Source organism: Pantherophis guttatus, chromosome 1, assembly GCF_059756535.1.
Source record: "Pantherophis guttatus breed Tessera chromosome 1, ASM5975653v1, whole genome shotgun sequence".
In the NCBI taxonomy this organism is placed as follows: Eukaryota; Metazoa; Chordata; class Lepidosauria; order Squamata; family Colubridae; genus Pantherophis; species Pantherophis guttatus.
This window is the reverse complement of record NC_142063.1, coordinates 59,171,957-59,198,879: the sequence shown is the minus strand read 5'-3', so window position 1 is coordinate 59,198,879 and position 26,923 is coordinate 59,171,957. Positions and strand designations below refer to the sequence as shown.

The 26,923-nt window shown below is 35.0% G+C and overlaps 1 protein-coding gene across 20 annotated transcripts in view; it reads left to right on the top strand.

Annotated features, from left to right (window-relative positions):
* Positions 1-26,923, top strand: part of NPAS3 (neuronal PAS domain protein 3) — a 741,221-nt gene that overhangs the window by 170,936 nt on the left and 543,362 nt on the right. For 13 of the 20 annotated variants that reach the window (XM_034417996.3, XM_034417993.3, XM_034417994.3 and 10 more), the window contains one exon: positions 6,119-6,172. The exons of the other annotated variants lie outside the window; for them this stretch is intronic. In XM_034417996.3, coding sequence (XP_034273887.1) covers positions 6,119-6,172 — 54 coding nt within the window. The remainder of the gene's footprint in view (positions 1-6,118; positions 6,173-26,923) is intronic. 20 annotated transcript variants of the gene reach the window in all.

The following is a 26,923-nucleotide window of genomic DNA, read 5'->3' as shown; positions in this document are numbered from 1 at the left end:
TATTCTTTTTCAACCATATTCTGTTTTCAGACAGTCAAGTCCAGCACATTTGAAATAATATTTGTTTGTCTTTATATTCTAATCATTGGGAATTTATTTTGCTTTTTTCCCATCCTTTTCCAGATTTTATCATATTAATATAGCAGATAGATCCTAAAGGTTTTATAATGGCAAAATAATATTTCCAATATGACCATTTACCCTAAACATTTGTATTTTATCCATTTGAGTGCAAACGAAGGTTATTTTGAAAAGAGAACAACACTAAAAAGTATTTGTTTTAATCGAGAGTAGTGTTAAAATTTAGTATTGCTTCAGTATTGTAGAGTATATATTCTGGTAGACAAGGGATGATTTCTCAATGGAAATTTTTCATTTAGTGATTCTGTTCCAAATATTATATAAAGTAAAAAAAAGTTATAATCTTAGGTAGGATCAAGGTGATTTTTGGGCAGATTGAGTGATTTTTCAAGCACTGAATTATGATGGCATCTAACAAAAACATTATAATGAATGACTTCAATAATCCATATAAAATGGATAAATATATATTTCAAAATATCTTTATTTCTAGAGGCAGTTACTTAGGGTATCAGCTGAGAGGAGATAGCCATTGATTGAATCCTTGCAAGTTGTATGTGCATATAATATGTGTGATATGGGACCTAGTGTGATATGTAAGTGTTGTTGAACCAACTGGAACAATAAAAATAATCAGGGAACACCAGCAAAGTCATGCTTGGTTTTTTAAAGAGATTTGACAAAAATGTTCGCTGGAGAGTTCTGTGAGTCCTCATATCTTAAAGTTACTAAGCTGGAAAAACTTTGTTCTAGAGCAGTGATGGCTAACCTTTTTCCCATCGTGTGCCAGGAGGGGAGGGTGGGGTCACGTGCGCGCACACCCACACCCATAATTCTATGCTATGTGATGGCCCGGTAGGCCCGTTTTTCTCTCTCACCTGGCTCCAGAGCCTCTCTAGGAGTCTGGGGAGGGCGAAAAAAGCCTTCCCCACCCACTGGAGGCCTCCAGAGGCCAGAATCGGCCCGTTTGCCAACTTCCGGTCCCACTGGAAGTTGGCAAATGGGCCATTTTCGGCCTGTGGCACACATGCCATAGGTTCGCAATCACGGTTCTAGAGCATGTATAACGAGTGGCTGTTATTAGAAAGTGACACGCCCAATAATATATTTCCATTTTATTTACAGGTGACATTATTGTTACCTTGTCCTTTTAGTTTTTATAATTGATATGGCGAAGGTTGGGCTATGTTAACCTTTCCAGAGAACACAAAACTACTTTAAGTGACCAGGTTTTGTGTTTTCCCATGTTTCTGGATCATATCTTCACTGTTAGAAGCCAATTAACCTTTACCTACAGCAGTGCCTATGGCCATATAGGAAGGAGCTGCACTTGGACTGACGCTGAAGTTATTTCATAGGCATGTAATCAAATCAGTGTGAACTTATACAATGAGGAAATGATTCCCACCCATGTTGCTGTCAAGACATATCTACATGCCACTAAATTTGATACAGCTGCATATTTGAATGTACTTTGAAAATATTTATTCAATAAATACTGTCAATCTTTCTCCAGGTAAGAATGGTAGGAACACAAAAACATCCTAAAAGTTTTCAGATACAGTTCCACAGTGCTGCACATCTAACAGTGTGTAGATTAATAAAAGCCCAGGCTGTTTTACTGCTGGTGTTAGGAGAACAGTATTCCCCAGTGTTAAGGCCTAGGTAATGAGAAGCAAGCCAAAGGTACAAAGATACATGTGAATAGTGTGACACAAGGTCTGAATTTTTCCATAACGAAAGGAGGGAGAAATTTAGATAGCGTGTGTAATTAATTATACTATAACCGAAAAACCCTGATTCTGTTGTAAACAAGAGACAATCCACACAGGACACTTTCTTCAGCTACTCTGTGCTAGTCTGAGTCCATCATGTCACCAGTCTTTAATGTTTAAGTCAATTATTTTCTTGGTTAGGTATGGTGTGAAACAGACACAAATTCTAGGAAAATTTGCATTGTAATTTCAATACATTAGCCAGGCATAGCAGTTTCTAGCAGCCTCAGGCAGCTAGATTACATTAAAAAAGCAATAATTTTAAATTACTATTATAACATTCATAATACTTCACTTGATAACAAATTCTGTGTTCTAAGTTTGTACGACTTTTTTCATTTAAGATATTCTACATATTTAACATGGAAACTTATTTTCAAATTCTAAGTATTTATCTGGATATCAGGTAATCTTACAGCCATGAATTATTTTTGCTTTGCTATATAAAATATTTATAATATCCATAAGGGACATACAAAATATATTTCAACGGACAAGGATTAACTGATTCCTGTGTCAAAATGTTATTAATGTTGAACATACTCTTATATTAGATATCATGCTAATTTATATAAGCAAAATTATTTTCTATGCTGTTATTGCTAATTTTGGATATCTAATTATAAAATATTCTTTGAATAGTTCTTTTCTGAATTAAGAAAGATTTTTTAAATTCTAGTTTGGAAGTTTGTGATTTTTGTTTTGTGTTTTTAAGAGAAAAATATTGTTTAATATATTAGTTTTTATTTAATTGCAGTAGAGTAATATCCATTCATGTCTACTCACATAAATACAGCTGATTTTAATGATATACATTAATTTTACATAAAAGTTATAGACTGCAAACACTTTTCCCTCTAAGCATCCTTGTATTCAGGTCAGAATGACATATTTTGCTGTCTCCTTGATTTTACTTAGCCAAGAAAAGAAAAAAAGCCCACTTCATTTGAGATTGACCAATGAAAAGGATTGGGTTTGTCTTAAAATCTGTTGTCAGGCCCTGTTTTACATTATATACAAGAACAGAATTTTTTCATATGTTATGTTTTTTTTTCTAAATATAGTTCATGAGCATTTAGATATATTTTTAGATGTATCTAAATGTAGACAGATAATTTTGATACATGAGATAGACGTGTAGATACATGATTTTAGACACAGGTATTTGTAGTTTTTACAGGGAAATTCTACATTGGATGAAAATTGTAAATTAACATTGTGTTGAATTCTTTTTTGTTAAATGGACCTTAAGTTGGGTGCACAAGTAAGACCAGAACATTTGAAAAACACCAGATTGGAAAAGACTGATTTGAACCAATTGTTAATGGTTGCTGGTGACTGACTAGTGTTTATAGGATTAATATTCTGCAGTCTTCTCTTGCCCGTCATATTTCTAGGGAACCCTCATATCATAGGATTTCTTGCAAGTAAGAAAGGAATCTCTTTTTATCTACAAAAGAATACTACAAGATAATGAGTTATCTTTCATGTAGAGTAGGTAAAGCTCACAATATGATTGGGAAAGGTAAATCTACTCTTTTCTTTGATGTATTGAAACACTTAAAATGTATTGCTTCAAGACAAGCACACTAACGTATTAAGAAATATTTAGATAACAAGAATTACAGGCTAATGAATCTTTGGATTATTATTCAAACTTTTGCCACCTCACATCTCAATATCTGCATACTGATCCATATCTTCAGAGGGCTTTCATCACATTACAATATAATGTTATGTAAAGAGATTCCTTAATTGAGGTTAATTTTCAAAGACCAAAGTCAGTGTAACAACTAAGGATGTAACCGGTTACACTATTTCTTTTTTACTCTAAAAAGTCTTATGCATTACTGGCATACTTCTTTGAAATAATATTGGTGCTGTTATATTGCCATAATTTGGATGGGATACTTTACAGATATACTTTTATATTTTCAAACTTCTCCTTCCTTTTAACATGCACTTTCTTCCATTATTTATGTTCCTTCAATTTAACCTTCATTCATTTTTCTCCATGCCTAAACCAACTCAGTCCATATCTTGATGATTTTTGCAAGCTATTTGATCTCCATAAACTAGACTTCCAAATGGGCAGAGGTGCAGTTATTGTCACCTCTGAAGCTGTAGTGGCTTCCAGGGGGATTACTCCACTGGATATAAAACCTTATTTGTGATATTGGGCCTTATGCATCATAAGGGATTTATTTATATTCCATCTTTATTATTTTTACAAATAACTCAAGTCACCCAGCTGGCTTTCATGGCTAAGGCAGGACTTGAATTTGCAATCTCCTGCTTTCTAGCCTGGTGTCTTAACCACTAGACCAAACTGGCTCTTGCTACTTGTGTACCAGTCTCCCTGCTACACAACCATTTCTCTACCTTGCTTGTTGGATGCTGTGGCCAAATTGGCCCAGGAGTTTTCCAGACTTGTAGTTCTGGGAAACTGCAACCTGTTTGTCCTGGGGCCAGAAGTTGGAGGTGGCTCAGGAGTTAATGGCCACCACAGTACCCATGAATGTGATTCAAGTTTTAGGCAGCCCCATGCTAGACTTGGCTTTTTCTCATAACATCATCACTGGTGGGGGTGGGGGTTGTGATTAGTCATTTGTCATGTACACATCACAATCTGTTAGCCTTGGATTCTTCGTGGCTATGGAAGGACCAATTTAATTGGTCTCACTCAAGTGCCTGATAGCCCTTGAGGGGTTCCAGCGGAAAGTTGTGAGAGTTCCCAACATTCTGCTTTATTGGTTGATTGAGTCTTGTTTGTTTGTCTGTTTGTTTGTTCGTTCATTCATTCATTCATTCATTCATTCATTCATTCATTCATTCATTCATTCATTCATTCTACTTTTATTATTTTTACAAATAACTCAAGGTGGTGAACATATCCAACACACCTTCTTCCTCCTATTTTCTCCACAACAACAATGACATGAGTGACTGACTGGCAAAGTCACCCTGCTGGCTTTCATGGCTAAGGCAGGACCCGAACTCAGGGTCCCTTGCTTTCTAGCATGGTGCCTTATCCACTAGACCAAACTGATCATGGCAATTCTGCTCAAAGAGTGGGTAGTAACCATAGCCAGGAGAGTCTTTGCACAAAAACTTGTACAGTATTTGCACCGATTCCTAACTGGGGAAGCACTGCTCATAATCACTCATTCATTAGTTACCATTGCAATACTTTGGATATGGGGCTGCTTGAAAAGCATTTAGGAAGCTTTCTGTTGCTCGGCTGAGTTATGGTTAAGAGGGATAGCATAGTAAATAAATAAACTTCAATTCACAAGATCAGACCCACCCACCCTTCATTTAGATGTTTTAATTCTTTCTCTTGGTTTCACTTGTGCACAATATTTGTATTTTTTTCTTTAATTTCTCATTCATCATACATTAATTAATTTATTATTTATTTATTAAATTTGTTTGGCACCCATCTTGTCATGAGGTAACTCTGTCACTCATTATGTTTTTGGTCCTTCCACACTTTCACCAAATTCTTTTGAGAAAGATAATAAAAGTGCAAACTAAGTTATCAGCCTTAATTGTGCCAATGCCACCTGCAGCATGCTGTGCTCAGTAGCAGTCTGTTTTGGCTTATTTTGGCCAAGATACTAAAGCCCAGCAAGCTCATACTGTTCTGTGAAAACTACACCCTGTAATTTAGAGACTATTAGCATTCTGCCAACTTAGAGGTTAATGTAGTGTGCTCACATTCAGTCATTTAATACTTTTGACCACTATGGTTATGTTAACTTACAGAAATTCAGAGTGAAATGCTGTGGATTTCAAACCAGGATTTAGAGTTTCCTGCATTATATTATAATAGAACTCCTTTCCCCCCATTCCATTTTTCTTCCATTTATCTCCTGCTGCCCTTGTTAAATAAATTAAAAGTGTGGGATACTCAGTCAATATTTATTTCTCTCACACCTATTTTTTGTATTTATTCAACTTTCCCCTTTCATCCACCTCCTTATAGTATGCTACTACCCTTCCTTCCTTAGATTTGAATCCTGTTTTTGTAACTTATTTGACAATATTTCAAAGACAGCAATGAAATATATATCAAATGTTGTATTCTGTTATTATTTGTAGGTCTATTATTATCTTTAGGATTTTGTGCCTATTGGCAGATAGAATATTTCTCCTTCTAATTACTGTTTCTTGACATTGCAGTATTAAAGAACAATCCATTTCACTTCTTGCTGCCACATTCTCCCATGAGTTAACCCTAAATTATTTTTTCCCATTAGAACAAGCCTGGACATGCCCATGGCAAGACACCATTCTTGGGTTACCCCTCCCAGGTAGGTTTTCTAAAGCTTTTTCAGAGGGCTATTACATCCCATCCTTTGAGATATTGACTATAGAAACAGCCTCCAAAAGACATATTTTGCCTTAATTTTTCCATCTCTTGAGCAAAATACTCAAGTTGTCTAGAAAGATAGATCTGAAACTACACGAAATCTTCACTTTTAGGATGTGTTGTGGATTATACATTGCTCTGAGTCATCTAATGAATATTCAGTTTACACCTATCCCAGGAATCTAATTGTGTATGAATTGCAAATAAATATATATTGATTGACATGTGCATTTTAGATATATCACTAACTAGAAATAATTCCTTTATTAATTTTCAGAGAGATAAATACAAACATTCTGTTCAGTTTTTGTTCAATTATGTTAGGCTTTTAATTGTATTGTAGTTTTGTGGGAGAACTTGATACCTTGGTTTGGTGCCTTTCGAAAGTGTCAGGGCATGAAGTTGGTGACAGCTGTGATAGTGGTTTGGCAGTAGACTGGATTAAAATTTAAAAGATGTGAGAATTAAAACTCAGCGATCAGATCACTAATATTTGGTAATTATTCCCATTTTGTGTTTTGAGTTTTATTGTTCTCAGAACAAAATAAAGGAGCTGTTCATCACATTGAATTAGTCACCAGTTTATTTTGCATTTTTGTGAGGTATTTTCATCAGTAGCTTATTTTCAGGTTATTTTAAATATTGAGAAGAAACGTGCTATTTTGGACAATAATCAAGTTAACAAGCTGATGAATGATTGGGGTATTTCCTAGCCTTATTTAAGATACTTATCAAGCAGTAAACACTATTGCTAGGTAAGGACACCAATCAGTTTGTTAGTGCCTCAATCAGTATCTTTTATTGTGCTTTGATTTCTGTCTTAACTGAGATGTTTGACAATCACAGCAACGGCAAACAGCAGGACTCTAGCCCTTTAGCTGACAATAAAAAAGTCCCACAGTGTTTGCAAGTGATTGTCTAGTAAGAACAAGAAAGATGACCAAGATAAATAATGTAGTTTTCCTCGCTCTGATATCTTCTGCATATACAATGCAATACCCCACTCAGAATTGGAGTTATTATTTTTAGTTATCATTATTCAATTTAGTTGTACACTTTTCGTTCTTGAAACAGAAGCTCACTTCATCTGGAAGACACTAGACTGAGGACAGCTGCTTTAATATATTACAGGAATTACTGTGTGTATCTAAAACAATATAATTCTGTTGCAGTATTTTGTTTCCAACAGCCCCTAAACTAACTTTGCCTGGATATTTCAGATAATGAAGGCTTTCCCAAGTAGCTATAGCACTTGTAAGTCAAAATATTTTGACGAGTAAACAGAATGTATGGATCCTCTAGAAGCCCATAAGGATGATATGAATATGGGCACTGTGCTTAATGGCAGATAACATACAGAAGTTTGAGTTTGGTGGAGAATGGCAATAAAAAAGATGTTTTTAATGCTCTTTTTAACTAGAGAATTAGTGCAAAAATGCTGAATGTATTATATTACCAGAAAGCTTCTTAGCATAATTTGTACAGGTATTTTCAAATTTTGCCTTATCAGAAAATAAAATTTCTGAAAAGTAACTGGTAGACGGAGACTCAGAACTTTCAATGGGCTCAAATTTGATAGGACATCAAGCTCATGACTTACTATCTGCCACCACCTACCAGTTGCTTCACCCCCAGGTACAATCAGGGATATATTTTTTTTGCTATATATGAATAATTCACTTATGTAGCTGATAGTTATGTAGCACTGAATCCAATAGTAGGTGGGAAGAAATTGATGTATTCTAGAAACCACTTAAATAGTTTCTGTCTTGACTAGACAAATTGATGTGTGGGTAAATCATGTTGTATAATAATGTTCAAAGGTTTTCAGTTACATGTGTACTCCTTGGTGGTGCAGGGGACTAAAGTGCTGTTAAATAGCACTTAGCTGCCAGCTACCTGCAATTACTGCGAGTTCAAATCTCACCAGGCTCAAGGTTGACTCAGCCTTCCATCCTTCTGAGGTAGGTAAAATGAGGACCCAGATTGTGGGGGCAATAAGATGACTTTGTATAAAAAAGAACACCGCTTTGGGGCGGGGGGGGGCCAAGCCCTACTAAGGTATATACAAAAGTATGATGGCTATTGCTTAACGCATTGTAAGCCGCCCTGAGTCTCCAGAGAAGGGCAGCATATAAATCGAACCAATAAATAAATAAATAAATAAACAAATAAACAAATACTCCAGCTTTGTATCAGTCTTTGCTAAACAACCAAAAGTGCAGTTATCCCACCCAAACAAACTTTCTTGATGTTCTTTTTAATGAATCATCATAAATGCCTATTCAAGTGTCTGCCATATAGACAAACGGTTATAGGTGTCTTTATCCAAGTTATGCAACTGTATGCCTGAAATACATAGAAAATTATTTCCAGTCATATTTTATTCATAGAGGTCCAGTGGAAGATTAGGCTAATCACTGGTCTACTGCTGTTGTATTTGCTTTATTTTATTATGAAATTTGGGGATATTTGTAGAGTAAAAGTTTTTACAAAGATCAGTTTTTCATGTGGAGGGGTAGATTGGATACTAGATGTGTATGTTGTATAATTCTAATTTGATTTTTGGAGATATTTTTTCATAATTTTGTTAATAAATTTTCTTAATGTGGAGACCTTTAACCCTTTAAATTGTTAGAAAAAGTGCTAGGGATCTATCTCTGTCTCTATCTATCTATCTATCTATCTATCATCTATCTATCTATCTATCTATCTATCACAAATAAGTTATATTGCATTTCTTTAGTAAAAATAAGTGCAGAAGGGAACCTACAAAGATATATTTTAGTGGATTTACAGCCTGAGAATATCATCAGGCTTTCAAGGCAGAAATCTAGCTTGCAGGTTTAGAATAAATGTATCAAAGAGAAGAAGGAAAAATTACCTGTATTTCCTGTTCAACATTCTCCAACTTCTATTATTTTAAGCATTTCTATATCACTTCTCATTTAAAAGAAAATATGGAGCAGATTTGTTTGATTTCACTAAGTTTTGAGGTGTACAATTGTTTTTCAGGTGTTTGATTAGTTTTAAATTGGTAGCCAGGAATTGTACTTCATACAGAAGGTACAACCAATCCTAATTTTTTTTAAAAAATTTTTTGATTTATATGCCGCCCTTCTCTGGAGACTCAGGGCGGCTTACAATGCGCTAAGCAATAGCCTTCATCCTTTTGTATATTTATACAAAGTCAGCAAATTAAATTAAATTTGATTTGATTATTTTTTAATGATGTCCTTTCTTAGCTTTGGAGAAATGGCATAAATAGAGAATGAGAATAGGAGAAAGTTTAAAATATTTGACAGATTGTGGCAAGCCAATGTCCTCTGAGGGGGTGAGAGAGAGAGTATGACTGAAATTCTAAGGGCTGAAAATCATGATAGTCAATAAATATGATCTAATATATGCTTGGCAGAGCAGAAACAGGAAAAAAATAAGCATTTGAATTAGTTTTCCACAGTTACATAGCCTCAGTAATCTCCAACTACAATGCAGTATGGATTGCCAAGTGATGTTTCAGACCTTTCCATACTAATTTTGTAAAAACAGAATATTTTTATTCCTATTAACAAGTTTTTTCTCCTGTTTAAAGTTCTATTTTATGCCTAACATACCTATCAAACTTTTGGAGTAATGTCAATTAACATACCTCTTCCATAGGATATCATTATCTTGAATCCAAGATGTTGCTTCAGTACTTCTTTCCCACACATCCAGATGTTTGGAGTAGAAAGAGATTTTATTTTTGTTCTTTACATCATATATAATTTGATTGATTTCAAATTGTTCAGTTAGTGTATGCTGTGGTTTTAATACATGTTTTGTTGCATTATGGGAAGGGAGAGAAAGAATATTGCAGCACAAGCTCTGCCCCTTTTGTACGTCCATTGCAACATTATACATATGTAAGAAGTGCAATTTATGCCACAGTACTCGGTTTAACTAAGCTATCACATTCTGCAGATGCCTCTGGTTGTTTCTATTAATTCACAACTCATGATTAATGCATTGTTACATTTATATTATTAAGTTATATGAAATGATATATGTATAGTAATGGCAATATGTTGTTGATTGGAACAGTTGGATTACGTATAACATTAAGATGTTTTTTAAATTTTATATTGTGTGGTAGCATTGCTTCTGAATATATAGAATTTCAGTGCCTAGAACTTTTAGAAGGGAACAGGCTGTATACCATAAGTACCTTATATTTGTTTAATTTAAAATGGAGGTTCTCAATAAAAGCATATTTTCATTTGCAAATAATGTCACGGTTGATAATATCTACCAGGTATTATTTTTAATAGCTTGCCATATGTTAAATGAACTAGGTAATTTTCATTGCGATATCAGATTGCATGACAGCTCCCCCAGCACCTGGATGAAACGACGTATCTGGATCCGTTCCAGTCGTGCTTCAGGCCTGGGTACAGCATGGAAACGGCATTGGTCGCATTGGTTGATGATCTCTGGAGGGCTCGGGACGGGTTGCTCCTCTGTCCTGGTCCTATTAGATCTCTCAGCGGCTTTTGATACCATTGACTATGGTATCATGCTGCACCGGTTGGAAGAGTTGGGGGTGAGAGGCACCATACTATGTTGGTTCTCCTCCTTTCTCTCCGACCGGTTGCAGTCTGTGTTGGCAGGGGGGCAGAGGTTGACCCCGAGGCCCCTCTTATGTGGGGTGCCACAAGGGTCGGTCCTCTCGCCCCTTTTGTTCAACATTTATGTAAAGCCGCTGGGCGAGATCATCCGTGGTTTCGGGGTGAAGTACCACCAGTACGCTGACGACACTCAGCTGTACATCTCCATCCTGGACCACCCCAACGATGCCCTTGAAGTGATGTCCTGGTGCCTGGAGGCCGTGCGGATCTGGATGGGGAGAAACAGGCTCAGGCTCAACCCATCCAAGACCGAATGGCTGTGGTTTCTGACGTCCCGATATAGTCAGTTGGCGCCATCACTGACTATTGGGGGTGAATCACTGGCCCCCATGGAGAGGGCTCGCAACTTGGGCGTCCTCCTGGATTCACGGCTGTCTTTAGAAGAGCATTTGACAGCCGTGACCGGGAGGATTTTTCATCAGGTCCAGCTGATTCGCCAGTTGCGTCCCTTTCTAGATCGGGACTCCTTACGCACAGTCACTCATGCCCTCGTCACCTCCCGCCTGGACTATTGCAACACTCTCTACATGGGGCTCCCCTTGAGGAGCACTCGGAGGCTCCAACTGGTGCAGAGTGCGGCCGTGCGGGTAGTTATGGGAGCGATGTGGCGTTCCCATGTAACACCTCTCCTGCGCGAGCTGCACTGGCTTCCGGTGGTCTTCCGGGTGCGCTTCAAGGTTTTGGTTATCACCTTTAGAGCGCTCCATGGTTTAGGACCTGGTTATTTACGAGACCGCCTGCTACCACCAATAGCCTCCCACCGGCCGGTACGCTGTCATAGAGAGGGACTCCTCTGGGTGCCGTCGGCCAAACAATGTCGACTGGCGGCCCGCAAGGGAAGAGCCTTCTCTGTGGGGGCACCTACTATCTGGAATGAGCTCCCCCGGAGATACGGAGGATCCCGGATCTGCGCACCTTCCGTCGCGCTCTCAAGACTTTTTTATTCCATCAAGCCGGCCTGGCCTAAATCTTTCCCCTTTAAAATGTAAATTTTAAATTTGTTTTTAAAATTATTGGTGTTTTTAATTTGTCTTGGCCAAATTGTTTAATTCGGTTTTATTCTGTTTTTAAATTTTGTATTTATGTGTTTTATTCTGTGGCTGTTCACCGCCCTGAGTCCTTCGGGAGTAGGGCAGTATACAAATCCAATAAAAGATAAAAGATCAAGATAAAAGATAAAAGATTGATTCAGTCTTTCTATAAATGCAAGGTTTAGCATTTATAGCATTGATATTCTGCTTACTAATTTGTTCTGTTTTAGTAGAGGAATGGTTGTTGCAAAGCAAGTACTAGAGATCACCTTGAGAAAACAAAACCTTGTAATTAGTATGTAACTCGAGGAAATAAAAGTAACAGGAACATTGGGAGAGTTGAATAAGTGAAGCTGGATTCTTGCTCTTAAGGAAATCTAAAACTGAGTCTAGATAAGTCTTGGACTTCAAAGGAAAGGCTTTTAATAAGCTGAGAGAAGTGGTAAGATCCTATATGAGAAGCTATACGAAAAGGAGGACAAAAGGTTGGAGCTTCTAAAATTGGAGAATTTGAAAGTATAGTTGGAGGTAGGTCAAATGAGGGAAGACTATGAAGGACAGCAGAAAAAGCCAAAGGGCTTAGGGTAGATCCGAAAACAGAAAAGAGGACATATATAAAACAGAAAAAGACCCAGGTCACAGAGTAGAGAGAGGCTGCCTAGAATTGTAGAACTTGGCCAGAAGAGTGAAAATACAAAGGATGCTAAGAACAAAATAGGCTTCTTTATTTATGTTCAAAATATAAAAAAGACAGTGGCTCTGTGTAGATGGCAGAATGCTAATAGGTAAGAAATGAAAGGCAGAGATTTACTAGGCACTGGCTAGCTTGATACCAGTTCTTGAATTAGATCCCAGTTCAGATCACAAGGATTTGTTTTAAAGAACTTAGAGATCAATTACTAGAAGCCAGCATAGTGTTCTCAAGAATATTGCCAGACTAACATCTCATCTTTTATCAGGTAGATTGTGAGAATTCTGCAGATATAATATTTTCTGCATTCAGGAAATTATTTGATGGAGTACTCCATGGCATGATAATTATTTAAATGGGTAAATTGGATTGGATGGAGGGAAGTAACAAATGTTCTGCAAGGATTAAAAGAGAGCACTAGGTAAATAGCACCTATATAACCGGCTTTAAGCAGACCTAGTTAGTAGTAGGATGAGAAGCTACCAGGAAATCCTAAAAGCGTAGACTAAATTTAGCGTAGTTTAAAGAAAAAGAAAGTACAATCAAATCATTTTGTATCATTACCAAAAACACCTGGATGTGTTTGTATAATCTTTGGTACTGAGCTAAATTCAGGAGGGATTATACTTTCTCTTTCTGACCAATAAGATGACTTTTTTGTTTTTCATTCTGGTTTGTGTTTAGTGGTATATATTTAAATATGTAGGAACAAAGTTGGGGAGAGATTCTGCTGCAATCTATGCTATTATAAACACTTTTTTCTGAATGTCTACAGTAGTTTGTACAGAGCATCCATCCATCCATCCATCCATCCATCCATCCATCCATCCATTGTATATACCCAACCATTTATCACAAAATTCAGAGTGGCATGCATTATAGCAATAGCACTTAGACTTATATACTGCTTCATAGTGCCTTTACAGCCCTCTCTAAGTAGTTTTACAGAGTCAGCATATTGCCCCAACAATCTAGTTCCTCATTTTACCCACCTCGGAAGGATGGAAGGCTGAGTCAACCTTGAGCCGGTGAGATTTGAACTGCCCAACTGCAGCTAGCAGTCAGCTGAAGTAGCCTGCAGTACTGCACTCTAACCACTGCGCTACCTCGGCTCTATTATCATATAGAGTCATGTAAAGTCCATAAAATCTTATAATAAAAAAACATAAAAAACAAACCAAACTACAAAGCACAGAAGTACAGAAAAGGTTCAGGAGGATATTGGTGAAATTGCGTTTCTTTCCCTCTTTCTTTTATAGAAAGCTCCATTGGAAATGTGCTATTATATTGAACGCATTTCTATTGTGTTGTATTTTTTATATAATTTTTTTAAAATTAGAATATTTTAATTATTTTTGATAATTGGCTTTGTGTTATTTTTCCTAGACATCTTAAGCTTCAGTAAGCTGCATCTCAAAAACATACATTATTTTAATTTAAAATTCACCTAAATGCAATTTCCATATATCTGTTGTCAGCACTGTTAAATGATAACTAGATAAGTCTGATGTTGGTTATAAATCTCTTCTTCCAGTCAGAATTGATTACCAAGGCCAAGTCAATTAAAGCATCTCAGCCACGTTTAACAGTGGGATAAGAGGAATCAAAACCAGACTTTTACTGTAACATATATCTCATGAGATTATACATTCAATTTGAGATATATTTGAATAATATCAATTTAACTAAGTATTGAATATATCTACTGAATGCTCCTCAGAGAGCAGCTTTTCATTTTCTTTTTCAGGGAATGTAAATCAATATAGTTTAATTTCCTTTATAAGGCTTTTGGAAGGCACTTTTTATATCAATAAAAGTAATGTGGGTATGTATATCTTTTATCATATATAAAATGTGGTGATATATTGCACAAACTTTTACAGTCTTATTCTGCTTAGTTTTTAAAGTTCAATTATTTAGAAGATGCTAAATAATTTAATACTTTAAATTTTAATTATCTGCAGCAATTATCACTTAGTATTCTGTTCCAAACTTTTAATCACAATAGATTTCATTTCCTTTTTTAATCTAGAAAATAGTTAAAATATACTGGCTTATCAGGAAAATTCATTCTTTTCCTTTCAAAATATAATACAAATTCGTCATTTCAACTCTTCATTTTCCATCTAGACCTTTCTGAAAACTTACATAACATTTATTCTCTATTCTTATGATTGCTATGTAGATATGTCATCAGTATTTGCCTATATTCAGTGCACATACACACAGGACAAAATTCTATATTTAAATTACGAAAGTAAAGAACATAATGTAATTTCTTATAAAGCCTTTGCATTTGAACCTGCTGTTGGGGAATTGGATAAATGGGAAGTGTTTCTCTTTTCCCCATAATGTTTTTTTCCCTTTTTGTGAGAAACATGTAAAAGCAAGTGAAAAAAAAAAGAATGCATAATTTAGTCATCAGTTTGGGGCCCCGCACAGAGGCGCATTGCGTTCCTCACCTCTGTACTATGAATATTGCCTTTCTCTAGTTGATTATGTATAATCCTGCAAGGATGAGGCACACTTCCAAACTGTAAATTGATGCTGTGTGAGAGAAAGAACACCAAATAACCATTTCCATGTGATGCCAGTCTTTGCTGTACTGGAGCAGCCTGTACAGCACTGCATTGGAGATCGTTGCATTGAAGATCAGAAACTGCCTGCAGGTAGAGAGAGATTGAACTGGATTCACAGAATTCCTGTTTTCAATGTTAATTGCTCCAATCCTATTTTCAGTAGAATGTAGGGTTGGCTTTGTTGTTATTCTTATCATAACTTGTAGTTTTAGAGTGGGAAAGCCTACTATCCAAAAGAGTATTTACACCCTTGTGTGCAGCTTAGCTTTTGCTAACCGGTATATACAATATTATGTTGCATTTATTCTATATAAAATACAAAAAAAAAAACCCCCTAAATTAAATATTCTGCAATTCAAGCTTTATGCAGAGAAATTGTCTGTAAACACTACTGCTATTTTCTTTAGAATACTTTCTAAAATTTTGTTTCTCAAATAAAGGAACTAATTCTATGATATTTGGACACCCATTCCAGTTAAACCATTTGCAGTTGCCAAGAAAAGTAGCAATGTGAGATATATTTATATACATTATAAATCATATACTTGCACACCCATCAGGTTTTCTTCTTTAGAAATGCTTATTGGGAGATTTTTGTGAGTAGCATTGTTTGATCTAGTGGTTAAGGCACCAGACTAGAAACCAGGAGGCTGAGTTCTAGTCCTGCCTTAGCTATTAAAGCCAGCTAGGCCAGTCACTGTCTTTCAGCTCAATCCACCTCACAGGGTTGTTGTGTTGGGGAAAATAAGAGGAAGAAGGAGTATTAGATATTTTTGCTGCTTTGAGTTATTTATAAAAATAATAAAGGTAGGATATACATAAATACATAAACTACGCATAAACATAGGGGACTATTATTGCAGAAATATTAGGAACATCATTATGAGTCAACTCCAAATGACATGGGCAGCACACAAATCAGGTAGGTAGGTAGGTAGAGAAAAAGTCTGAACAGGAAATACAGGTAATCCTCGATTTACAACTATTCATTTAGTGACCACTTGGAGTTACAATGACACTCAAAAAAGTGACTTATGACCTTTTTCACCCTTACGATTATTGCAGCATCCCCGTTCATGTGATCAAAATTCCAATGTTTGGCAACTGGCATGTATTTATGATGGTTGCAGTAGGTCCCAGGGTCATATGATCACCTTGTGACCTCATGACAAGGAAAGTCAAAGGAGAAGCCAGATTTACTTAACATGTAATGATTCACTTAAGAACTGTGGCAAGAAAAGTTGTAAAATGGGGTAAAACTCAATGGCTTGCTTAGCAAGGGAAATTTTCGGCTCAATTGTGGTCATAAGTCAAAGACTACCTGTACTTACTTACTTACTTACTTACTTACTTACTTACTTACTTACTTACTTATTTATTTACTGAATTTCTATACCGCTTTATAAGGACTCAGGGCGGTGAACAGATTAAGATTTCATATACATATAATAATTATTTTTTTTTTGAGATTTTGCCACAAGAACATTGACATAAAACATGTTGCTGCTGCATACTATCCCATCCAAACGGTGCCAAATAGAAGAAACACAAGATGTTCCCTACTAATTTGACTTGACCACACACACAATCTGAGAACCTAATGATAATGTTTGAGAAATCAGTGGTGGAATTTCTTTCAAATACAGCTATGGAACTTGAAGGATAGAATCTTTAACAGGATTCTTTTATCACCTGTATTAAGAACACTAAATTATGTACAAAATGTATCTGGGAAAGTTGCGTGACAAAACAAATATAACAGGTCTTTTTTTAAAAAAATAATAATCCAGAATTTTGATGAAACCAATTAATGGCAGAATATATGTGACAGATTGATATGTTCTCTAAAGTCTTTGAATCTCTTGCTGCTTTATTGACTGTGTTTCTATGTATTAAGGAAACTACCTGCTTATGGCTTATGAAATTCTCATTGCATGTTGTTCAAGAAAACAATTTTTGTTGAAATTTTACATCTTAATATATGAGAAGCATAAGATAAAAAATAATCTTATTTCTTACCAGCAGAAGATGACAAATCCTGAAAGTCATTAGCTTTTATTACAATGTATTAATAATATTAAGTATAACAACTTTTTACAAGTAGGTAGTTAACTGTTTCAGTCTTTTGTTTTATGGCGAGGAATAACATTGATTTAAATTACATTTAATAAGCTTCATCTGAAATACAGTATACAACTGTGTAATGTATGTGTATATTTGCTAACATTAGGCATGCAGACACATTCATAAACACCCCTCCAGAGGAATGACCCAGCAGTATTTTGGTACAGCATATCCTAAACTTGAATTTAAAATGTTAGGTTATATCGAGTTTAAATTAACTTTACTTATTTATATGAGTTTGTTTCAGATTCTAAACTAAGCATTACTTTATTATAGAGACCAATGTCACATTTTAATCATATTTTGTACCCGTAGGGTTTTAGGTTTCCAACAGGCCACCTGTCTTAGACATTAAAAAAAAAAAGCATGGGACAGATGGGAAGGTGAAAGAACTTGTCCTTGAATAAAGAAATTCTTACACTGCGTGAACAGTCACAGACAAGGCTATCCAATATATCAAACACATATATACCCTGTTTCTCTAGCATTGCTCTATCATGATTGCAATTTTCCTTTCAGTAGCATAAATACAGAATTCATTTATCTATTTCTTGAGAGAATAATTTGCAAATTCTGTCTCTTGCTTATGTGATCCATGAATCTGATGAAAAATACTGTCTGAAGTGTATTTCAGAAACAAGAGTCTGCATAATGTATACATATCAAACCACCACCTGGTCTTGGGTTGTTCATTAATGACATGAAACTCTGACCATCCATTTGTACAGACCTCTGACACCTGATAGGTGCAATATATTTTATTGTGAAAAATGTAGAACTATTAAAAAGAGAATTTTGCCAAAGCATATTAAATTGGATTTGGAAAGCTGACATTGAATAACAATGTCTGTTACCATATGTTGTTGCAATTTCCTTTGAAAATATGCTTGATTTGTTCTGTGCTGGTACATCCAAGAAATTAAATAATTTGAAGAAATCAAACAGTTGTTTATTCCATGTTTCTGTTAATAAAACAAACATGTATCAGTTCTCAGATCAGCCCATGAAATGAAGATTATAGTTGTGCTGTTTCACTGCTCAGATTTAAATAAAATTCATGGTGAGGCAAAGCTCTGGCATAGATGATAGTAATTTCAATCAGAATAGAGCTGGAAGGGACTTTGGAAGTTTACTAGTCCAACCCCTGTTCAAGCAGTAGACCCTATACTGTTTCAGACAGGTGTTTTCTTAAAAATCTCCAGTAATGAAGCACCCATGACTTCTGAAAGCAAGCTGTTCCACTATTTAATTGTTCTCACTGTTAGGAAGTTTCTCCTTAATTCTAGGTTGCTTCTCTCTTTGATTAGTTTCCAGCCATTGTTTCTTGTCTTACCTTTTGGTGCTTTGGAAAATAAGTTGACTGCCTCTTCTTTGTGGTGGCCCCTCAAATACTGGAATAATGATAACATGCCACCCGTACTTCTTCTTTTCTATTGATTTGCCATACCCAATTCCTGTCTCCAGGCCTTTAATCTTAATTCTTCTTCGCACTTTTTCCAAAGTCTCAACATCTTTTTTTGTAATATGATGATCAAAACTGGATGCAGTATTCCAGGTGTGGACTTACTAAGGATTTATAAAGCGGTACAATACTTCATGTGATTTTGATTCTATGCCTCTGTTTATACAACCAAGGATTGTATTAGCTATTTTGGGTGCTGCCACACACTGCTGGCTCATGTTTAAGTGATCATCCACTAGAACTCCAACATCCTTCTCTCAGTTATTGTGTTTGAGGCAGATTTCACCTAACCTGTACTTATAACTTTGGTTTTTCCTGCCTAGATGTAAAACCTTGCTGTTCTCCACATTAAATTTCATGTTGTTGGATAGGGCCCATTGTTCAAGTCTCTCAAGATCTTTTTGGATCCTGAGCTTGTCTTCTGGGGTGTTGGCTATTTCTGCCTGCTTAGCATCATCTGCAAATTTGATGAGTTCCCCTTCTATTCCCTCATCTAAGTCATTTATGAATATATTGAAGAGTACTGGGCCTAAGACGGAACCTCGGGGTACCCCATTGCTTATTTCCTTCCATGTAGATGTAGTACCATTAAGTATTACTCATTGAGTACAGTTTGTTGCATAATAATGCGGGCCAAAGAACTGTGCAATATATAGACTATGACATCATTACATTTAATCAATTGGGGATTGGCGCAAAAATCTGATGTTTCAAAATTAATGGATCCTTGCAGGGCTCTTCTGAGATATATAGAATGCTGCCAGTACTACTCAATAGAGAGATTAAACATTGTAATGGATCACCAGTGTAATAGAGCTGAAATCAATATTCTAGAAAGAAAAAATGAAGAGTAAATTATAAAGAAATATTAAAATAAGGTAATAGGTTCCAATGAGAATTTTATCTTAGCTTTCTAAGTTTTCTTCTTCTTTTTGGGAATACAGTAAGTCTAAAGCAGCCTAACACTTAACTTTCTGTGATTTGAAGACTATTTTCTACTTCTATTTGTACCGATCGCTTATATAATCTCACATGCTGCTTTGAGCCATTGAGAGGGAAACAGCATTTCTGAAGTTGTTATATTCTTGGGAAGTTTAATTTTTGTCTTGTGGCACAATTGCACAAACTTAAACTTAATTAGATAAAGCTTTTTCTAATATCTTATTGGCATTGCCCATATATACTTGGCTGCAAGTCATACATGACCTAGTAGTTTAATTTTCTGAAAGGCTTGAAAATCAGCCCAGATCTAATTCCATCATGTTTCAAGGAAGGAAGAAAAAAAAAAGATGTTTAGACCTAGTTTTGATCAGTTTTTTTGTAGCATATACCCAGAGAATCACTATGGGTACTTTGTAATACTGAATATTAATCAAATAATGGAAAAAGTAACAAGTGCTGTAATTGCACAATAATATTTCCAGGGGTGTTTTCCCCCCTAGGAATTTAAATGATAGTACACAGCAAGAAATATATGAAATTTCTTTCCTTGCTATGTCCTTAATATGTATATTTGTTTAGCAATCGGAGGAGAGACACGCATGCCTAATATTGAAGGACAGTATGCATGTGCCTAATACATTAGAGGAATTGTTCAAGAATAATTCATCTATGCAAAGATTACCTCTGCAAGACTGCCAAGGTCACTGAGACTTTGGATTATCTGCTGCATAAAATGCTATTTGTATATTTTAAAGAGGTAGCTTTCACTTGCTTTTAGACTTCTTTTTGAGAGCTGAAGTGTGAGAGTCTGAATTTTGTAAATTTTACCTCTTCACTAGACATTTTGGTACAATATTTAAATAGGTTGAATTTGGATATTTGGTAATTCAATTAAAGCTGTTTCCTTCTCTTTTAGGTAATTTTATTTTGGTTGTTGATGAAGAAAAGTAATAAATTATAACACTCCAAACAAGGAGCTCATTTAGAAAAGCTTGCAGTTTTCATTCTCATTCAGATACGAAATAATATAAAGAGAAAACTGAATATAAATTTAGCACAAGAGCTTTATTAGTTTATATTTCATGTCCTATGATGCAAATTTCAAAATTTTGGAATGGAATTCATACTCGGTATAATGGATAACAGGGGAAAAAAACACAAATGTATGTAATACAAATACTGGAGTTCTCACAGTTAGTCATATAAAATAGATGGATAGCACAGCGTGTAATGTAGTAAGTACTACATTTAAAAACGTGGTTCAGTTAATCATAAGAATGAACTGGCTGCAGAGAGGAGACTCTGAATTCTAAAAATGGGCATGAAAAAGCGTTTGAGTTAGATTACAAGTAATAAGGGTATGTGCGTGCTTACAGAATGACAAGAGAACAAATAACAAGCATTTAAGTAGTCAGCCTGAACATACAAATGCATCAAAAATAAAACTAACTATAAAATTATGAAAAACGTTAGTGAGGAAGCACAAGACAAACATCATTTATGACATATGGACTTCTAGGACTGTGTTAAAATAATTCTGGGGTATTTTTAAAAAACCTAATTGATATTGCCTAAGAAACTAAACCAGAATAGCCAAATATACAGCAGAAGATTGAAATTGGTAAAAGAGGTATATTATAGTATGTTACCAGTTTGAACTAGATGTGTTTCAGGTATTTAATAAGATATTTTTAGTCTGTTCTTTTCATGCTGTAAATGGCCAGAAAAACTGAATATCTGCTTTACTCATTTTTAGTTAAAACATTCTTAATATAGGCATTCTGTAATATGGAATCTCTCTAGTTTATACCATTATGTATCACTAATACTTCCTCTTTAATTGATGGATGGCTTTATTTTAATTCTTATGCTTATATGTTAGTCACTTAGCTTTTAAATTGTTGCTTTTATTATAAAGCTGCCTACTTTTTTCTACATATTGAAAAGAAGATTATTATTATTGGATTCCAATTATTTTTCAGAAAATAGTTCAGCTTTTTTTTCATACATAGATTTCTCAAAATTTATCAGGAATGTGATGCTTTGAATGATTTAGCAATTCCAAATTCATATACAGCTCTTACATATCAATTGGATATAGCAATAAAAAACCCGTCTCTTTTTACAACCCATAAATCTTGGTTTAAATTTTGGGTAGAGTTGGGGCAACTGGATGAAGCTTACTGGATGGATTCCCTTCCTGAACCACGTGGAGTCGCAACAGATATTTTTTCTTTGTGCCGTGAGAGAGAAACATCTGCCATTACCTAGGATTGAACTCTCAACCTTTTGAGTGGGAGGCGAGGGTCTTCACAACTAGGCCACCACGCTCCTCTTAATTTTAACCAAGTGCATATAGCAATGGCAGGAGATATTCTTCTAATATCACATGATTGAATAAAAGTTATATTTATATATATTTATACTATAAAAGCTGTGTGAATAATCCAATGTAAGCAGAAAAGCAAATTAGTTCATTTTGGTTAAAGAGAAACTGATAAATTGCAATCTATTTACAGACTTTACCCTTCCAACTCTGTGTACTTCATATTTTTAATACCATAATAGTTAATATTTAAGCATGTATCTTAAAATTGAAGCTTGGGAGATTTCTGTTGATTTGTTTTCTTATATATATTTTATGTCTACAGTAGATCTGTCATTGTTATTCCACATGACTCATGCATGTTGCTTGCATAACTACAAAACTGCAAAGAATAGACTACATTGAAATAATTATATTTTGATAAAGTCAGGAGGGCCACATAATACTGGCAAAAAATCATGAAAACATTTCTTCTTATAGACAGTGTGCACTTTAAAAAAGCATGTAGAATTAGTTTGGTTAGAAAATGTCTACACAGTTCATTTATTATTTAATCTTATTTTACTTTGTACAGACAAGCTATCTGGCCTAGTGTGAGGCTTCACACAGCCAATTACCTCAAGGTGTTTAGTTCATATATTATTTAGAGCACAAATCTTGTACAGGTTGTCCGTTGATGACCCTGTGAGGAGTCTATAGCAAATGCCTTTCATCACTGTTGCCTGACTCTTTCACAGGGGAGGCCTGCTGAGCTAAGCAAGGCAGGACAAGGGAGGATTTGTGCGATAGCAGAGAGATATACGCAGGTTAACTGGCAGAGTACACAGTAGAACTGCTTCCACCGTTTCAGGAGGAAAATGAGAAAGAGGGGGATAAAAATCTCCTTAAACTAATTAGCCATTATTGCTTAAGCAGATAGAATATTATCCTCTAAGATATGCTCTGAAAACAACTTGATTTAAGGCCCCTTTCTCACAGACATTCAACTTAGTAGCAAGCAATTATCTAACATGTAGACAGGAACTAGTGTGAAACACGGCTGTTTCTTCATTTGAGGTTGTTTCTTCAATTCATAATGACTGTTTTGACATGTGGAGCCTTATCTAGCAAGGTGCTCTAGGGATAGCCTGGTAGGAGACTTAGACTTGTCTAAGTACAGTAATGGGCTGGTTGGAACTGATGAGTTTGTATGCCAATAACAATGTCTAGCCTAGGCTGAAAGTGCCAGGCATTTAACTGGGGACTGGTACTAATTTCAGAACTAATACTGAGCTGTTCCACATCAGTGCTTTCAGCAGGTGGCTGAAACTGACAGTGTAAAGGAAAAAAGTGAGGGAAAATTACCATTATAATATAGAATTTCTCTGATTGAATTGACTGATTATACTGTCAAAGGGAACTGGCTACACTTAAGACAAGAGGGAAGGTTTTTTAAAAGAGTTCCTCGGACAGTTTAGCATAGTTGAATATTTGAAAAAGATGATAGAGCAAGATTTTAAAATCCAGAACATGTGAAAGCTATTTTTATTTATTTTTATTTATTTTATATTTATGGCATTCATGGTTTGTTTTCTTATTTTTTTCTTGTACTTCTACCTATTGCAATTAATGTTCTTCTTTATGCTAAAGGTAAGACACATCTATTTCTTCAGTTTGTTTTTCTATAGCTGTATTTACAAGGCAGCAGTGCTGTGGAGGGTTATATGTGAATGAAAATTTAAAACAATTGAATTATTTTAGGTATGACCAGTGCATTATAGAAGGACAGAGATAATTGAATGCCTAATGCAGAAAATTAAAGTAGTCCACTTATGTATTAAAACCATTATCATAAAGGAAAAATGTTACTTTTCAAATTGAAAAAAGGCTGATTTATTATAGTAAAATTAATAACCTCAATGATATTTAAATACGTGTAAATGAGATGTTGCTTATTTAGAGTAGGCCCCTGAAATATATGCACTTATTATGACTTATATTAAAAAAAAGTCAATGCCATAATAGAAAAATATTTGCTGTTATGTACTTTTTAACCCACCAGCACATACAGATATTCTTTCTTTTCTACATATTTATCTGTAAAATACAGCATGAAAATGATATACCAATTTTCCTTGCTTTGCCGTGGAAATTATTTGGTGGAAGTAGAATTTGGTAGTTCCCTGATTTTTTAATATACACTGAGGTCTTTAAAGGAAAAGTAGAATATAAATAAATTAAAAAATATCAATTTGGCCTCTCTGAACCCTGAAAACAAGCGATTCCTCCTCACCTGCTGTTTAAAGGACCAGAAATCAAAGTTTCCAGATCTCTGCCTGGCTCAAACAGCCTTCAGGCTAAACAACCACATTCTAAATGTGCCCTTGAAAATAACTTTTCAACTGTATTTACCTACCTATCTGGCTCCAGAATGAGTACGGCTGGTTCTATAATTGTCTCTAAGGTCCTTCTCTCTTGTGCCAAGGCCCCAGAAGTTATGTCTAAATTTGATAGCAATTATTTCTCAGTTCTGCTTCAGTTAAATATCTTCTCTCAAGAAACACACACTGAGGTTTATTACCGAAAATAAGACCCTGTCTTAATTTTTTTTGAAACCTGAAATAAGCACATGGCCTTATTGCCATGTGCTCAAAAGCCGGATTGGGCTTATTATCAGGGGATGTCTTATTTTGGGGAAAACAGGGTACCAACCTCTATAAATTAGAGCCCTCATTTAAACTAAATGATAACTGAGCTATTGACATCAGATCATCTATAGAGCCTACAGTGTACCCTGCATCAGTTGGGATGCACTCTTGGAGAGCTATGAACATCCTTCCCCCCAGTATTTAATTTATTGCAGTAGTGCACCCCAAAACAACAATAGCACCACTCCAAGCCAAGTGTGACAATAACTGTGTTAATGCTAATTAACTATGAGGGATGCTTTTTTCCCTTAAAAGACTTTTTTAGATTTTTCTTTTTATGTGTTTTAGTTTTTTATGTAATTTTATTTTGCTGTATTTTTTATGCTTTTTAGTCCATTCCTTCTTTTGCTGGTCTTTGACTGAAATAAAGATTTAATTTGATTTGAAATTATAATTTAGTGCTATCTTGCAATGCATTTCCCCATGTTTAACTTTAATATGTTTATCCATTAATCCAAATAATGTTTTATTTTTCATCAGTATTTTATGGCTGATAACAAGTTCAATGTAAGTTACAATCCTATCTGGTGTTTTTGCTGAGTGTTAAATAAGATATTGTTTGTTTGTTTTGCCTTTTAATAATGCCCCAAATCTTTAAATTTCAAGTTCTAAACTTAGATATTGTACGTATACATATTTGCATAAGTAGATGGATGGAAAAGAGATTCAAATTAATGATGAAAGCAATCTCACCTTGCCTGGTGGTAAAGTTGGCTAAAAAAAGTTTAGCAAACAAACTCTACAGATAATCCAGAAATCATTAGGTGGCATCAAATCTTTGCCTCAAAATGTCATTCATAAAACATTCATATTTTTTCTGCAAAGTCTTTTTAAAGACTTTTTAAAATGGGAACTAGCAGAAAATGTAACCCCTTTTAATAGCTATGTTATTTCTTTTGCCTCTTACTTCGATGGAAAATTAAAAATATGCATTTTAAAAATGTTGCTTCCCATGACATGTTACCACATTGTTGCTTTCAGCCTGTAGCTGTTTTTATGTTTGACTTCTGAATCCCTACAATAAGGATTTATTAAATCTGCTGACACCACCTTACCCATAACATGAATGTCACAATCATGAGGCTAATGATAAATGACACACATTTTAAAACATTTAATAGAGTCATTGCCTTAAAGTGAAGCCCATATTGCTAATATTAATGGAGTAGGAACTGCCCAGAGTGGATCTAAATTATCATCAGTATTCATACTATAGCGATGGCAAGAGATAAATACATAATAAATCACTCTGTATGTGTGTGTTTGTATATACACACACAAATATGTGCTTCCCATTTATACAATGTGTCAGCTGTTTTAAAAAGATAGTTTTAGATTTATTTGAAAAAATACAGAGCATTCTCTTATATAGTTTACATACATTTGTAAAATATTTAAGACTATACTAACAGACAAGGCTTAATTTTTCTGATTAATTTGTAATTGGGGGAATAAATAAAATTACTTTATTGATGTTCTGTGGAATAAAAGGGAGTTTTTAAAGGATACTGTTACATTCTGTGTCACACATCAGATTTGAGAAGATTTGCCCAAAGGGCCTTCTACCACCTAGCACTATACTGTCACCAACTTTATTTCCCCCAGTAAATTTGTCAAATGGGAATTTGGGCATTCTTCTTTTTACTTTGAGCATCTTTACTGTCAGGTCTCAAATTAAACTATGAAAAGGACCATATGATATCATAGTCTGGGTGAAAATGCTTTAAAAAAAGGAGAAAATGGAATGGAATAGAATGGAATGGCAAGTGATTTGTGGTATCTACAATAATCAATGCCATTCAAATGAGATCAGATGAGAATTATAGAGAGTATAGAGTATAGAAAGTATAGAGAGTAAAATAATCACAATCTTGTGAGGAACTGTAAGTATGTTTAGTTTGGAAAAAGAAGACTGGACGAGGTAACTAAAAGATGATCATACTAGAAGGGGGTGACCTTTTCCTCTGGTGTTTTAGAGATCAGAAGCAAAACTTGTGGCCTGAAATTGAAGGAAAATACATTCAGGTCAGACATTAGAAGGAATTTCCTGACAAAACAAGCTGGAAAGCAATACAATTGGTTGCTTTGTAGAAGGTTAGGTTCTCCTTTCCTGGAAATGTTGAAATAGAGACTTGGTAGCCATCTGTCCAAACTACTTAATTGGATCATGTACTAAGCAGGGA